General features: G+C 27.7%; 1 protein-coding gene across 4 annotated transcripts in view; it reads right to left on the reverse strand.

Moving 5' to 3' along the window:
* Positions 1 to 15,227, reverse strand: part of LOC108684197 (serine-rich adhesin for platelets) — a 32,966-nt gene that overhangs the window by 418 nt on the left and 17,321 nt on the right. For all 4 annotated transcript variants that reach the window (XM_018188366.1, XM_018188367.1, XM_018188363.1 and 1 more), the window contains exons 6-7: positions 9,439 to 9,979; positions 1,291 to 1,743 (exon numbers count right to left, since the gene is read on the reverse strand). In XM_018188366.1, coding sequence (XP_018043855.1) covers positions 1,291 to 1,743; positions 9,439 to 9,979 — 994 coding nt within the window. The remainder of the gene's footprint in view (positions 1 to 1,290; positions 1,744 to 9,438; positions 9,980 to 15,227) is intronic.

A 15,227-nucleotide genomic window follows, 5' to 3' on the forward strand; every position in this document is an offset into this window, starting at 1 on the left:
AAATAAAAAATAGGAAATTTCATTCTTATTGAATGGTTGCTCTATTAAATAAACTTCATATATTCAATACATATTATTATCATATAATGCAATATATTCAATATAATAAGCTAGATATATTCAGTACAATTCTCTTCTGTTGTCATACAAGAAAAGCAAGTATATTGTCTTTTCAAGCATATTTTCCTAACTTAAGAAATAGGTTTTTTGATAAAAATTTCTCTGATGCTGAATTAAATTTCTCTTATACAAAATATACAAAAATCAAATATCATTAAAGAACTAATTATGAAATAATATCCTATACTAATTATGAAAAAAATTATTTCAATCGCATTGGCTGTGATATTTTGTGTGATATTTGTATAAGATACTGATTGAAAGTTTCCTTAGGCAAAACTATCAAAAAACGATAGATTTTATTCTAGTGCCATTTAAAATGCTACCTACTTTGAATTCAATCGGACTGAAAAATATCTCGAGTTAAAAAAGAGAGTTAAAAAATAACTAACGAGCAATTGAGAACAATAATTTATTGCTCTCAATTGCCCGTTAATCAGACTTTTCCCTTTGAATATATTTTTCTACTAAACTATTCATTTTTTGATAAATGTATCTTAACACTTTTATGTATAAAATAATGAGATAAATCAATTGATATAAAGAGAAAGTACATAGTTGTTAAAAAAAAAAATTGTACAATTTGCAATACTTGCAAATTACATATTTTTTTAAAATATATAACTGTGTTTTCTTTTACATAAATTGATTCATTATTCTGCATATTAAGATAGCAGTTATCCAAAAATGAAAAATTTAGCAGATAAATACTTTCAGATCCAAAATAGTAATTTTCAAATCGTGCTAGAGCTAATTTTTGATAATTAGTAAAGCTAATTTTTGCCTAAGAAAACTTTTAATGAACATCTTTTAATTTAAAAAATATCACATTTTCAGCTAATTCGACTAAAACTTTTTTTTTTATATGATGTAAGGTTATTCTCAATATTATATATTTATAATTAATCAAGTGTAAAATGTATAAATACGTGGTAAAAACTCGAGATTAATTGAAAAATATAATTCTATCATTTATTTTATTTGAAAGTTTATTTGAAAGAAATTTTCAAAAAGTTTTTCATTTTTAATCACTGCGAATATCTTGATAATTTTACTAGAAAAATTGGCTTAAAATTGGCCAATAAAATTGCAATAAAAACATGCGTAACAGAGATAATATTTTATATGTGTTAATCCATTTTACCTATTATTATCTAATTATATCTTTACCTTTATTTTTTCCCATTTATCATCCACATCTTGAAGCCAACTTAAAAACAGTCTACCATTATATCTACTCCTTGCATTCCTATCTTTTTCTTCTTGTTCAGGAGTAATGACGTTATATACTTCTTCATCTTTAAGAATTGTACAAACGGAAAAGGGAAGAGATTGATTAGCAAGTGCTCTAGCCGCTCTACCATGAACTCTAAGAATTTCCTGCTCCACTGACAAAACTAATTTCTCTTTTTCAACCACATGTTGCATTCTAAGACGATATCGTTCTTTTTCTTGTTCAACATACAGATCTTTCATAGCTCCGTGTAAACCAACAGGTGGATTAACATTCGGTTCTTTTGCATTACCGGCTAATACATAAGTACAGCGATTCATCAAGTAATCCTTAAAACCTTGAGGAGGTTTTGGTTGAACTGGGAACAAGCCCTTTCGTCTTCTCTCAATCTGTGAAGAATATTAAAAATTCATGTGTTACATTTTTTATTTTGTCTTTCTCTATCCGCACTTCTATTTGATTTCATAACTCCGAAATCAGATAGAATATACAAGTGTAAAATGAATATTGTTGAATGAAATTAATTTAATGAAAATAAAAAATAGAATAAATTTTTATTCTGATATTATAAGCATATATAATCAAATTGCAAATATAGTCCAGTTGAATTAGACTAAAAGATACTATTTCTAAAAGGTACTATTTTCAGAAAAAAATTTGTAAATTGGCACTTCTCTTCTGAAAAGTTTCGGAAAGCCAGCAAAAAAGAAATGTACATATTTGAGATTCGTGACTCGCGTAAGAAATATGCGAAAAAAATTCGGTTAATTGCAAAAAAACGGATTTTTCGCTTACAGAATGAAAGATTATATGGAAGAAAGTTCCATATGAAAAATGTAGATATATAAAATAAAATGTAAATGTTAAGATCGGTTTATTAATTAAATTGAAAAAAATAAAAGTCATCGAAAAAAGACCTTTTTTTTCATTCACTTTCTGATCATCGAGATTTGAATGCAAAGCTTTGAAATTCTTGTAAAATGTAGCCTTCATTATAATGAAAAAATCCGTCCCAGTTTGAGCCTGAAATGTTTATTATTTTTTGCAAAAAGCTATTTTCTAAAAACTTGTCTGCGAAAAACTTAATTTCTATATCTTTGAACAATCGCACAGCAAACTATAGGGATGATTTTCCTTCTTCAAGAGTTGCTATCACTACACTTAGTAACAAAGTGTAAATAAAGTCCGATCGTAAAATCAAAGGTGCCGTTGGAGAGATCATTTAATTCCATTCATTTTTGCTTCAGATCATTTTGACATATCTCTCATCTGTGTTGAACTATAATGAAAAATGTAAAAACGCTTTTTCCGATCGAATTTGGAACTATTCGAACACTCCTATTTTTATGGACTTTTAGAATTTTAAAATATTTTAATGTATTTTTGTTAGTTTGTATGTTTATATGTTTAATTGCTAATAATAACAAAAATGACAGCGCTTAATTCTTTTGTCTTTTGACTTTTTTAACATATGTATCATTTGCGTTTATACTCTCTCACAATTAAGATCGGTCTTGCATCAGGCAATATACCGATTCTAAATTCTATATTACAATATTTATAGCTGCTGCTAACTTGCCATTATGTATAATTTGTTTACCTTTATATTTACCTTTATATTAATGTAAGTATTGCATAACCTTTATTCTTTATTCCTCCATAATTATTTAATTTTGTTAATTGACATTATAAATTTAAGCGTTTATTATTTATGTTTCGCGTTGTGCCTTTGTTCTAATGAAATTTTTATATATAAGTACATAAAGTTATAATTTATTATTGGTTTATCATATTTTAAGTGCTAAAGATAATTTTTAAATTACAAACTGTTTAATATCTTTATAGTTTCAATTTTGACGATAATTTATTGTATTTAGTTTTTTTACCAATATTATTAAGGATACATACAATCTTTTATATGATTTGACATCAAGCTACATCATGACGAGAATTTATTCATTTATTCATACTGACTGCCCTTTCTCGCTATTAACCGATGAATTGATTCGGAATCATTCTTCATTACATCTTTATTTTTATCAAGTTTGACTACATATGATATGGTTGCGATATACCGTCTTTTGTAACACGAAGGTGAGATGATTCTTAGAAATCTGTTATATTATCTATTGTAATTCGAATGTGAGATGTTCCTCATAATATGTTAATATAATTAGACATTTGGATGAATATTTATGTATTTCTGTGGCTGATGAGAACTAAATATAGTTGAAACGTATTGAAACTTATCGTCGGAAAATTATAATTTATGATTAATAAATATTATTTAGTACACCTAAATATAGCTCGTTTAATGTATTGACCTGAGTTTTATTATTTGTTTTTTTGTTAGTATTGAGTAGCAATTTAACAGTCAAAGATAAAAATTTTATTAAATAAAAATTACTGATAGTTTATATTTTTTATTAGAATTGGAATCAATAAAACTTAATTAATCTGACAATTGTGAGTCTGATAACTCATGATATTTTACTGATTTAATTCCTTGGACCATTTGGTCGATCATCAGAACTACAACCAGGCTTATAATTTATCTAGCGTACTGTCCGATTTGGATACGGATCTTTCGAACTTCGGAACAAATTTTCAATAAATCGCAAAAGTGATCACAAAACGCATGATATTTTTAAATTCTACACTCTTTAATTATCTTATTTTAAATCAAGGTTTTTCCTTAAATTTTCGCACGACGGCTGAAAATACATATTTGCATCTATGAATGTTATGACAGAGAACTGTCAAACTGCTGTCACAGTTCGGTGACTTATATTATAAATAAAGGATTTTACATTATAAATAGTACACAAATCTGCTTAACTTAATTCATTTAAATTAAAAAAGTTCTATTTGGAACACGGATTTAGGTCACTCTCCCCTATAGAATAATACATTAGCCTCCGAGCATTGTAAGCATTCAAAAACTAAATCAAAAACTTTAAATGCGTTTCTCAAAATCTATTTTTTTTTGGATTTTCTTCAATTTTGTATACACGATTGAAAAAAAAGTATTTGATCAATCGACTTTTTATAAGATTAATAGTTAGCTAATAGTCAACCATCCGATGAATCTAAAAAATAAATTAAATAAAAATCAACATTATACATTACACAATTTTTTTGCATAAACAAACGACTGCTAATCTGATGAAAATCGTAACTTTTTTTTCAAAATTTTAATTTATTTATATAAGTACTTTTAAAATTTTTAGGTTTATTTAGAATGATATTCTATAAAAATTAAAAATATCTTTTTATTTTTTGTTTCCGGCTAAAATTACAGCCGTTAGAATCGTGCACAAAATTGTAATGTCGTGGCGAAGCGCAAAATTAAATATTTATGTTTTTATTATTTATAATACTTTTTTTCACATAAAAATTTGTACTCTACAATAGTTATACTAAAACGTGCAAAAAAATTGAAATCGATAAATATTAGTTTTCCTTTTGAAAAATAAAAAAATACCAAAGAACACTTTGTCTTTGATCTCCTAATGTAGGAGATCTCCTTAAAAATAGACAAAATTATTTTTAATTATTATTAACACATTGTAACTTTTAAACGGTGCATTACAAACAACTATAAACAAAACACTATCACTTTTTGATAAAAAATTTAAAATAATTGTTGAGTTTAGGGGCCTCACCTCCGATATTGAAAAAATTAATCTCATTCAACGCATTTTTGCATAAAACGAATCTGGCAAAAAAAATGTCGCTCTGTCCTGCAAATCAAGATATTAATTGTTAAAGTTGACAGATATTCAGATTAGAAAATCTGTCAATCAATAGAGTTACACAAATTCTCTGCTTTAAAAATAAATTTTTTGCTTTAAAACACAAATTCTTTGCTTTAAAACACAAATTCATTGCTTTAAAAACACAAATTCACTGCTTTAAAAATACAAATTCGCTGTTTTACAAATACAAATTCACTGCTTTAGAAACATAAATTCATTACTTTAAAAATACTAATTCACTGTTTTAAAAATACAAATTTATTTCTGATGCAAAGAATTTGTGTACTTAAAATGAATTTTTGTTTTTAAAGCAGTGAATTTGTGTTTTTAAAGCAGTGAATTTATGTTTTTAAAGCAGTAAATTTGTGTTTTTAAAGCAGTGAATGTGTGTAATTAAAGCAGAATGTATATGTAGAGTTGCCTCTAGTCGGAATGGATAGATATCTTAGCGAGTTATTTAATAAAGACTTTTATGTTGTATCTACATTTTGTTTGTTTTGCGCAACAATTATCGTGCCTGACTCCTATTGCTCTATTTCATTTATTTTCTTTGTAATTAGTAAAGTCTTTACGAATTAACTTATATTTAAAAAATAAGGTGTTTCGTTTAAAAAAATCGATTTGACCTTGATTTGATCTTGATGGCGCCACTCAAATTGATAAAATCAGTAAATAGGTCATTTTAAATCACACAACCTTTGTATGAAACATTTTTCTCAGAAATGTTTACTTTTTAAGATTTTTAAGAAAGCTTCTTTAACATCCAGTATATTTCATATTATATATATGACCAAAATTTTCTCCGTGTCAAAATCATCAATATAAGCATTTTTAAGCAGACACGTGCGAAAGATAACTTCCTTGTTGATCCTCAAAAGTGCGACGTTATCGTATTACTAACTTTCAGTTTTCGAGAAAATGTATAAAATCAAAATTTTTATTGACTCAAACTTTAATATTATGCGATAAGTATTTGCGGTCTTGTTCTATGCAAAAAAGTTTTTTTATGATTTTGTTTACTTTAATATACGTTAGTTTTCACGTATGGTAGCTATAGCTACCATAGTATTGAATAACTATTATAGTCACTTTTTCATGCTGACATTTGATATTCATTTTAAGATAAATCAAAATTGACACTTGATATCAATTTTTACCACGTGAGCAGTTTTTAATGTTAAAAATGAGCGTCAAGAATGCCATCATAAAGTACCATAATATTACAATAATTATTCAATATTATAATAGCTATAGCTATACGTGAAAACTGAAATGTACATCATAAAAATAAACAAATGAAATAAACAAAAATCATAACAAATTTTTCTGTGTTAGAATGTTTATTTAAGATATATATTTTTTACTTTATATTTTAAATAAATTTTTGAAATCTATTTTATATCTTTTATTTTTATTTTAAATAAATCGTATCAGTTATTTTATCGCGAACTCTGATTAACTTTTAAAGTTAACAACATTTTAAAAAATATAGGAGCAATAAATTTCTTATATTAAATTAAAGAAGCCTTGATTTCGGCGTAAGAATTCATAAAAATATGTTATATATTTTTAACAATTTAAAAGGAGCAATAAATTTCTAATATATTTAAAAGCACATTATACTTAGAATATTTTGATACTAAGAATATATAGGATAAAATAGACCACACATATCTTTTTCTTTTGGAAATGGATAACAATCGGAAATTGAGAAAAAAATTTCATTACCAATGAATTACCTATAAACTATCTAATGTATTTTGATTTTTTGGAAATTATCAGAAGTATGTATATCTGAGTTAAATCTGAAATTTTTAATGGGAATATAGGGCATCATTGAGCAGATCTTTTAAAAATAAAAACTGTTACTTAAAATCTTTTTAACATTTAACTTATGGTTTTCGAGAAAAACAAAAAAATGTCAGATGAGTCATCCATTTTTTCCAGACACAGAAAATTATTTATTTCAATTAAAATTTTTAAAACAAATTCCGTATGATGAATAGGATGGTCTTTGCGCTTTTAGAAATAAAAAAATGTAATTGCACGTTATTCAATGCAGTACAAGTAAAAAAAAGAAATAAAAAGAAAGAAAAAAAGAGCGTAGTAAAACCTTGAATTTTTATTTGAAACATAGGTAAGTATGATAAGTATATATCATCGGATACATCTACAGAAAAAAAATTTTTTAATCAATAAAATCAATGCCTTTGATGATCTTAGCTGGATCTTAAATGCTAATATAATTCTGTGTGAATTTTATACGTATGCAATCCTTTAAACTGCTGAAATGATTTTTTGGTCTTGAAACCCAAACTCTATTAAACTATCACAATAATTTCACGAAATAAATAAATCTATTATAATAATTTAACAATTTGATGCTTTTCCGTATCTTAGAATGATAGATAGATCTTAATAATACTGAGTGACATATTAAAATCTGTAAATAATTCTTATTGCGAAAAATATTACCGTAGCCGGGAATCGAACACGGATGTCTTGCATTCCGTACGGGCGTCTTAAGCTTTTAAACTACTGAGGCTTTAGTAATATTCTTCGCAATAATCGGCATATGTGGGAAAATATTAAAAACATTGATTTTATTGATTTATATTCTCACATGGATTGTATTCTCTCACGATCAAATAGATCCAATATTTAATATTGATTAAATATTTTTTAATAAAAAATTTTTAATATTTTTTATTATTAAGAAAAAATATATTTCTTATTAGTTTGCTACATTTTTCCTTAATTCTTTTTATTTTTTTTTATCTTTTCTGCATTGAATAATGAATAATTACATTTTGCAGCTTATATTTCTAAATTTAGAAAGAAAAAATAAGATATATAAATATATAAGCCATTAACCTGAAAATGAATGAAATTAATACTAAAATATTTGAAATAAATTTTCGTTTCATTTATTGTTTCCTGTATGTAATTATTAGGCACGAATTCACAGAAGGACTCGATAGATAGGCATTTTTTTTTAAATTAAATTTTCAAAATATTTTCATGCTTCATCATAAAGATACAACTAGTACTATGGATTAAAATAGTAATAAAAAAATTTGGATCCTTTTAAATCTGATCATTTTTTTAAGATGAAAAAGGAGAGTTTAGTACAAAATAATACAAAAAAATTGGATAAATATACCGAATAGAGAAGTCCCTCACGACCTTGACCTTGACATATGTTGTCAAGATTGTGACTCTGAATAACAACCAACAGATTTTAGCCGTCATTCGTTATTTGTTAAAAAATTATTAAGAGAAATTTTTAAAATAACATCTGTTTTCTATTATATAGAACAAAAATGGTCTACTTTAAAATATATTTCCTGCTTTAAAAACAAAAATTTTCTTTGAAAACTTTATTTTCTTATATAAGAAATTATATAGTAACACATAGGGATGCACGCCTTTCTACACTTCGCGTGGAAAGTCGTGCGCTTCGTAATAAAGGAGGAAGTGTGTGGAAGTCACTTCGTGTGGAAAATCATGCGTAGTAAGGGGAAAGTAGGGTAGAATTTGCTTCGCGTGGAAAGTTATACGGGACAGAGGAGGAGGTAGGGTGGAAGTCGCTTCGTATGAAAGTCGCGCCCCTAAACAAAGAGAGAGGTGGAATAGACCATACCTCACATAGAAAATTGTATTCCCCTAATCAGTCCACCTTAAATCTCCCACTTGCTTAGAGTCATCCAACATACAAAGCTTTCGTACAAAACGAAAAAAATAATTACTTTGATTGTTAATAATTTTTTAATGGATAACAAGCGACGGTTAAAACTTGGAAGATGGAGTAGAAGTCACTTCACATTCGAAAGGAAAGTCGTTACGCTTCAAAGCAGAGGGGAGATGAAAATTACTTTTTGTTTTTTTCAGCAAGAATTTATTTTAAAGTAGAGAATTTTTATTCTATGCAGTAGAAAAGAAATGATTTTTTTTAATTTTCTTAATAACTTTTTAACGAATAACGAGCTAAACCCTGCTGGAGATTACTCAGGATCATGATCTTGACAATACATATCAAGATCAAGGTCATAGGAAAAGACTCCTCTATTCGGTATAATTATCAAAAATTCCTTATTCCTGAAATATATTAAATAATTTGAGTAACAATCGAAAATAGAAATTGTTAAATAGCAAATTTAGTTGGTAATAATGTTTTGGCATAATATAAGTGGATATAATAATATAATTATGTACATATGTATTGATCAGCATGTCTTCAGTACTATATAGATATATGGCTATTATAAATTTGAATATGAGTTTAAAAAGATCCATGCATTATTAAAAACTTAAAAGATACTTTGCCTGTTTTCTAATGTTCAGAAATAGCTGGTAGCAATTAGTAATTGGTTGATCATGTGGATGAATTTCTGGTCCCGTACTAGTAGCCTCGGTCGCTTCATTAGCAGAAACCGTAGCTGCAGCTTGTTGTGCTTCTTTATTAGGTTTCATTTTTCTCTTTCTAGGATGAAGTTCGACAGGTGGTGCTGGTATATTAGCGTTAGACATCGCTGAAGAAGTAGTTACCGAAATATTCTCCAAATTTTCCATACTGCTATCCTTTTGATTTTTCCCGGCAGCTTCTATATTTTTATCCGATTTCTCCACGGCTATATTACACTTCGAGACAATTCCCGTATTTGTAGATTCTGATGAATTAGTTTTACCTACATCAGATCCAACTATTTCTGGCGTAGGCGAGTGATGCCTTTGTTGCGGTGAAGAGTTATTCGAACGATCTATAATAGTATTAACTGGTAATGGTGATGAGGTGGAATAACCTCCATTACCAGACGAAGAAACAGCTTCTTTTGGAGCCGTGGAACCGTTATTACCATTTCCAGTCCTATAACAATATAATTGTAAGAATATATAATGCTATTTATAAATAACACAAGTTATCCTTGTATAACATTCGAGGAATAAAGACAAAAAAATGATACTTGAGTGGCACTCGGATGGGAATCTAAAATAGGTAGTCTAACATAGGTAGTTTTCGAAGTTATAACAGTCAATTTCAAGACAGTGTCAAATTGCAAAAAAAAATATTGAAATTATATTAAATACATAGATGCAGCGAGAAAAATGTAATTGGAACAAAAGATTAGATTTTGTACAATTCATAAAGAATAAAGCTAGTGCTAGTTAAAAGAACTCCTTATGAGGCAATATTTGGACAGCCAGCAAAAATTGGACTTGTTTCATTCATTACCTTAAGATAATGAATTCAAGAATAGCGAAGAGAAACTGGAAAAAATTTTACAATAAAGTGGAATGCAACAAGAAGATATATTTAAAAACAATTTGCAAGAAAATTCTATTCAAGAAGAAAACATATTAGCAAATGTGTTATTAGAAAGAGCTTTGCGACAAGATTTTGCTAATAAAAGAACCGGCGAACTTCAGAAGAACTATTAGAAGATATATTACAAAATGATGTATCAAAAGATAAGAAAGAAAATACAAAACTTGAAAAAGTAAAATACATGTAAAATATGTGAGACATCTTTTAATTTCCTTAATATCGATGTTTGTAAACTTGGCTCTCACATGAAAATTAAAAGCAATATAGAAGAAACTAAAGCGAATTTAGAAAATCAAGCAAAGCGAATGATTTCTAATGCTTTCCATTCTTAAGTTAAAATAGGAATGACCGTATGAATTAAAATGTCAGATGTAAATAGAGGCAGAAGATATTAGCGTTCAATATTAGCATGTATTATCGAAAAAACAGATGATGAATATTTTCAATCAGAGACAAAAAATGGGATTCTTAAAGATTTATATTCAAGATCTCAATTCAGTGTATGTCCTGAGAAGTTAATTTCAATAGAAAATATTATAATAGAAGAGCGATCTCTTAGCTTAACAATAGCCAATGAATAATCTAGTGGAACAAATCAAGATTTTACGAAAAATATCATTGCAATACAAAAAAATACATGTGTTTAAAAAAGAAATTTTTATGTAATTCAAAGTTCCATCAGTTTATTGCACTTGTTACAATAAATAGAAAAGTATTATTCATTTTTATTATTTATTTTTATTAAAATATTTATTTATTTTTTTAAAGAACATTATGTATATTTTATTGAAAAATATATATATATTAAAAATACGTATTTACACTATGTTTCTAAACTTACAAAATCAGTATCAAATTTTTATTTTGTTAATACGAAGTATTAAGTTTTTATTTCAATTTCTTAAACATACCAATAAACATACCATAAAAAATTAGATTCGCAATATTACATGTTTCTATTAATAGTAGCAAATGTATGCAATAATAAATATTTACATGTTTATAAATTAACTGCTAGTAAAAACTAAAGACTAAGTGAATACCGCAATCATATTAACAAAAACATATCCCAACATTCCGTAATTATAGAACATAGAATTAATTCTAATGATTTCGAGTGGAATAAAAAAATCTTAGATAAAAAAAAAATCATTAAATAAAAGACTAATTTCTGAGACGATATTTATTAACAAACAAAAAAAGATTGATTAAATCCGTTATTGACTTGTTTAAAAAGAATTGATGAGTTTAGAATATTGTTTTGTTTAAAAAAAAATCGATCCTCCATCTTTTGACTTTATTTATTTTACTTATGTATAAGAACATACGTATTACAAGTTCACATCATATAATTTATCTGTATTGTAAGCTTATATAATGGCACATCGTTAACTGGAGTTCATTGTAAGTCTACATATGTATATTTATATTTATATAGTTGTTTCAAATATTCATTTCGAATTAAAAAAAATTCATTTAAAAAAAAATTGACATAATTTTAGATAAACATATAAACAGTTTAACATAGATTTTGAATATTCAACGAGATACCACAGATGATGTTGTTTTTGAATTTATACTGAGCAATAATGTAACGATGGCTTGGTTTTAACTATTTTATATCAATCCAGTACTTTAATGTATACTGAAGAGGATTCAATCTATAGGTGTGTAATCAAAACGTGTGTAATTGAATTATGAATATATTGAACTTATCACGAAGACCTTGTGTTGACTCACATTTTCTTATATCTTTTGATTTATTCTTTGAAGTCTGATATTACTACTTTTATTGAATTATAAATTTATAAAGTAAAGTGTTAATAAGTTTTCATAAAATAAAGTGTCATTAAGTTTTTATTTTAATTTCTTAAACATGTATAAAAAATTATATATCACAATATATGTTTTTACTAATATATAGCAAATGCATGTATCTAATAAATAAATACTTACAGTGCGCAAAAAATGCAACTCTCTTTTAATTACCATTATGTTTGCTGGGTGTTAGAGATTCTACAATTAGAGTTTGGCGAATGTGGACCAAAAATGGTGAATAAAAAGATAAATATTACTTTCTCAAATGAACGCATGCGTAAAAAGTTTTAGAACGTGACAGGTAATACGTGACGACAATAACTGAAGAAACTAATTGAGTTGATCAATTGATCGAATTATACAATTGTAATTTGTTAATTTTATATTTGTTCGAAATCTCGGAGCGATTTCAGCCTCTTTGACACAAGTTTTATTTATCTGCTTGTAGCTATCTATCTCTTTCTTTTCTTCGGATTTGTTTTCCGACAATGTCGGATACGAAGCTATCCGAAGAATACCGAATGGATCAAAGTGGAAAACCAATCAAGAGTTATGCCTGCTTTCGCCAAACTCTGATTATAATGTAAGAAACAGCCTTAATAGTCAGTTATTTTTCCATTGTTGTGCCACTGCGCCATATGCGCACGCAGTCCTTCTTGCTGACGATTAATCGCTAGTCAAATAGTTCTGCAACGCCTGCGTCAAGTGATCTTTTGCTACCGTATCTCTTCCCTGATTGGAGAATCATGCGAGTGTCACGCCACTTCCGGTCCCGACTGTGACGAGAGAGTCTCTCAGCGGCGTTCATTCTGGACACACGTGTTATCTCTCAATTATATTAATAAAATATATTTATTTCTCAGTTCTCAACCAGTGTAATCGACTTATTGCTCGATGCCCTCTTCCCAGGTATATTCTGTTATTGCCAGTTACATTAAGTTCTTCTCAATATCCGTATCCGCCATTGGACCGTGTTACTCGACGGTACTTCCCGAATTCTCCCTGGCAGTTTTTCCACGACAGTACTGTAACCTAGATTGTCCTTGCCTTACAATAGGATCTCTATTGGGTATGACGCAGTAACGCCATCTACTGCATAACAGCGCCATTTTTAATATATTATATAATAAAGTTGCATTGATTTTACATTCTTGTAAATCGTATTAAAAATGTTCATCAAAGAAAAAGATACGATTTACTCCACGTCCAAACAGCAATTCAAAAAATTTATCGGCTTGTAAGATCAAAAATTTATCTTGTTACTGTTCAACTATATTCCGTATCAAATCAAATATTCGTAAGCTCTCAATTCCCAGGAAGTCAGACAGTAGTCATTCACGAATTGCACTTCAGCTCTTATTAGATCGATCAACAGTAAGATTGCCCGCAATCTTGTTCGCTCCATGCGAAAAATGATAAAGAAGATAAATGTAAGCGCAAGCACTGTTCAAAGAGTGACTAAATTGGATCTTAAAGCAAAGTCCCGAGCACATACAAAACGACATTTTATTATATTTATACCGAACACATTAAAGGAGTATGAATAGAATGATGTAAAAAGATATTGAGTACATTATAAAAAGGAGAAATATGATTATGTTTATCGATGAAAAAATGTTTACTATTGATTCAGTATCAAATAGTTAATCGTTATATCAGTCTTCCAAAGACTTCCGAAGTGCTTGAAAATGTACAATTTTCCTTTCATACTAAGCATCCGGTGGATGTAAATGGTTTGGACTTGTAACTTCTAGTAAGAAAATGGACCTTGTTTTCATTCAAAGTGATTTGAAAATAATAACAGATGTTTACAAGAACATTCTTATGTTCTTTTGCCATGGATCATTAAAAACTATCCAAGTTTTCTATACTCTCAATAAGATAGAGTGCCAGCACATACCGTCAAGAAAACGCAAGAATGATTATAAGAGAATATTCTCGGATTTTGATCGAAAGATTTGTGGCCACCCAACTCATCAGACTTAAAGACTCTCTAGACTCTCTATAGCATTTAGGCGTTTGTTGAGACTAAAGCTGTGCTCACTCCTATGTCAACAATAACTCATTAAAGACTGCAATCATAAGACGTGAAGGGATATGTCTAAAGCTTATATCCGTAAAGTCTGTTCCTGATTCCGAGCTTGCATTGAAGCAATGATTACAGTTAAAGGAAATCATATCAAATAAATATTTGGTAGGATAAAATATTTGTGTTTCAATCGAATTTGTTCCGTTCACTCATTTTATTTAACTAAATTGAAGTATTAGTTGTGAGAGTCGCATTTTTTTTGCGCATACTATATATGTTCATAAATTTATAAAATAAAATGTTATTTAGCCTTCTTTTCTTTTCATTTAAGATAAATGTACATTTACTAGTTAATGTATGTATTTATTAAAATGTTTATTTTTAGATCATAATCACACTACAGATTGTCAGTTACGGTTGTCGGTTCTATTTTCACCAATCACGTTGTAGTTAACCTGCACTCGCTACATCAGATTGATATCTAAAATAGAATCGACAACTTATATATATATGATTACAGCCTTACGGAGACGACTTGAAATATGCTTTTACTAACGTGTCATCGCAAATGTGTACACCCAAGGATTTCGATTCTTTTCCTCGGTTATTTTTTTAGAACTTCCAAAAATTCAAATTATTTTGTCTTTATATTAAATTTAGTTGTAAGCAGATGTAAGATTTAATTATGTCAATGTTAATCGCGCACAGATTATGAGCATTGATGTAAAAAGATTATTAAGATCATTTCTCAGTTTTTGTAAAAATTTCCGAGGGAAAGAATCGAAATTCTTGGGTGTATATTGTTTAGTAAATCATTTACTAGTAATAGCAGACATTTTTATCAGTTGATACTTTTGCTAAAACTTTACATAAATGCTTACATTGAGTAAGTGTATACATTTACTAAATTCCACACTTTGACTGACACATATATATATATAT

The sequence above is a fragment of the Atta colombica genome, unplaced genomic scaffold, assembly GCF_001594045.1.
Source record: "Atta colombica isolate Treedump-2 unplaced genomic scaffold, Acol1.0 scaffold127, whole genome shotgun sequence".
NCBI lineage: Eukaryota > Metazoa > Arthropoda > Insecta > Hymenoptera > Formicidae > Atta > Atta colombica.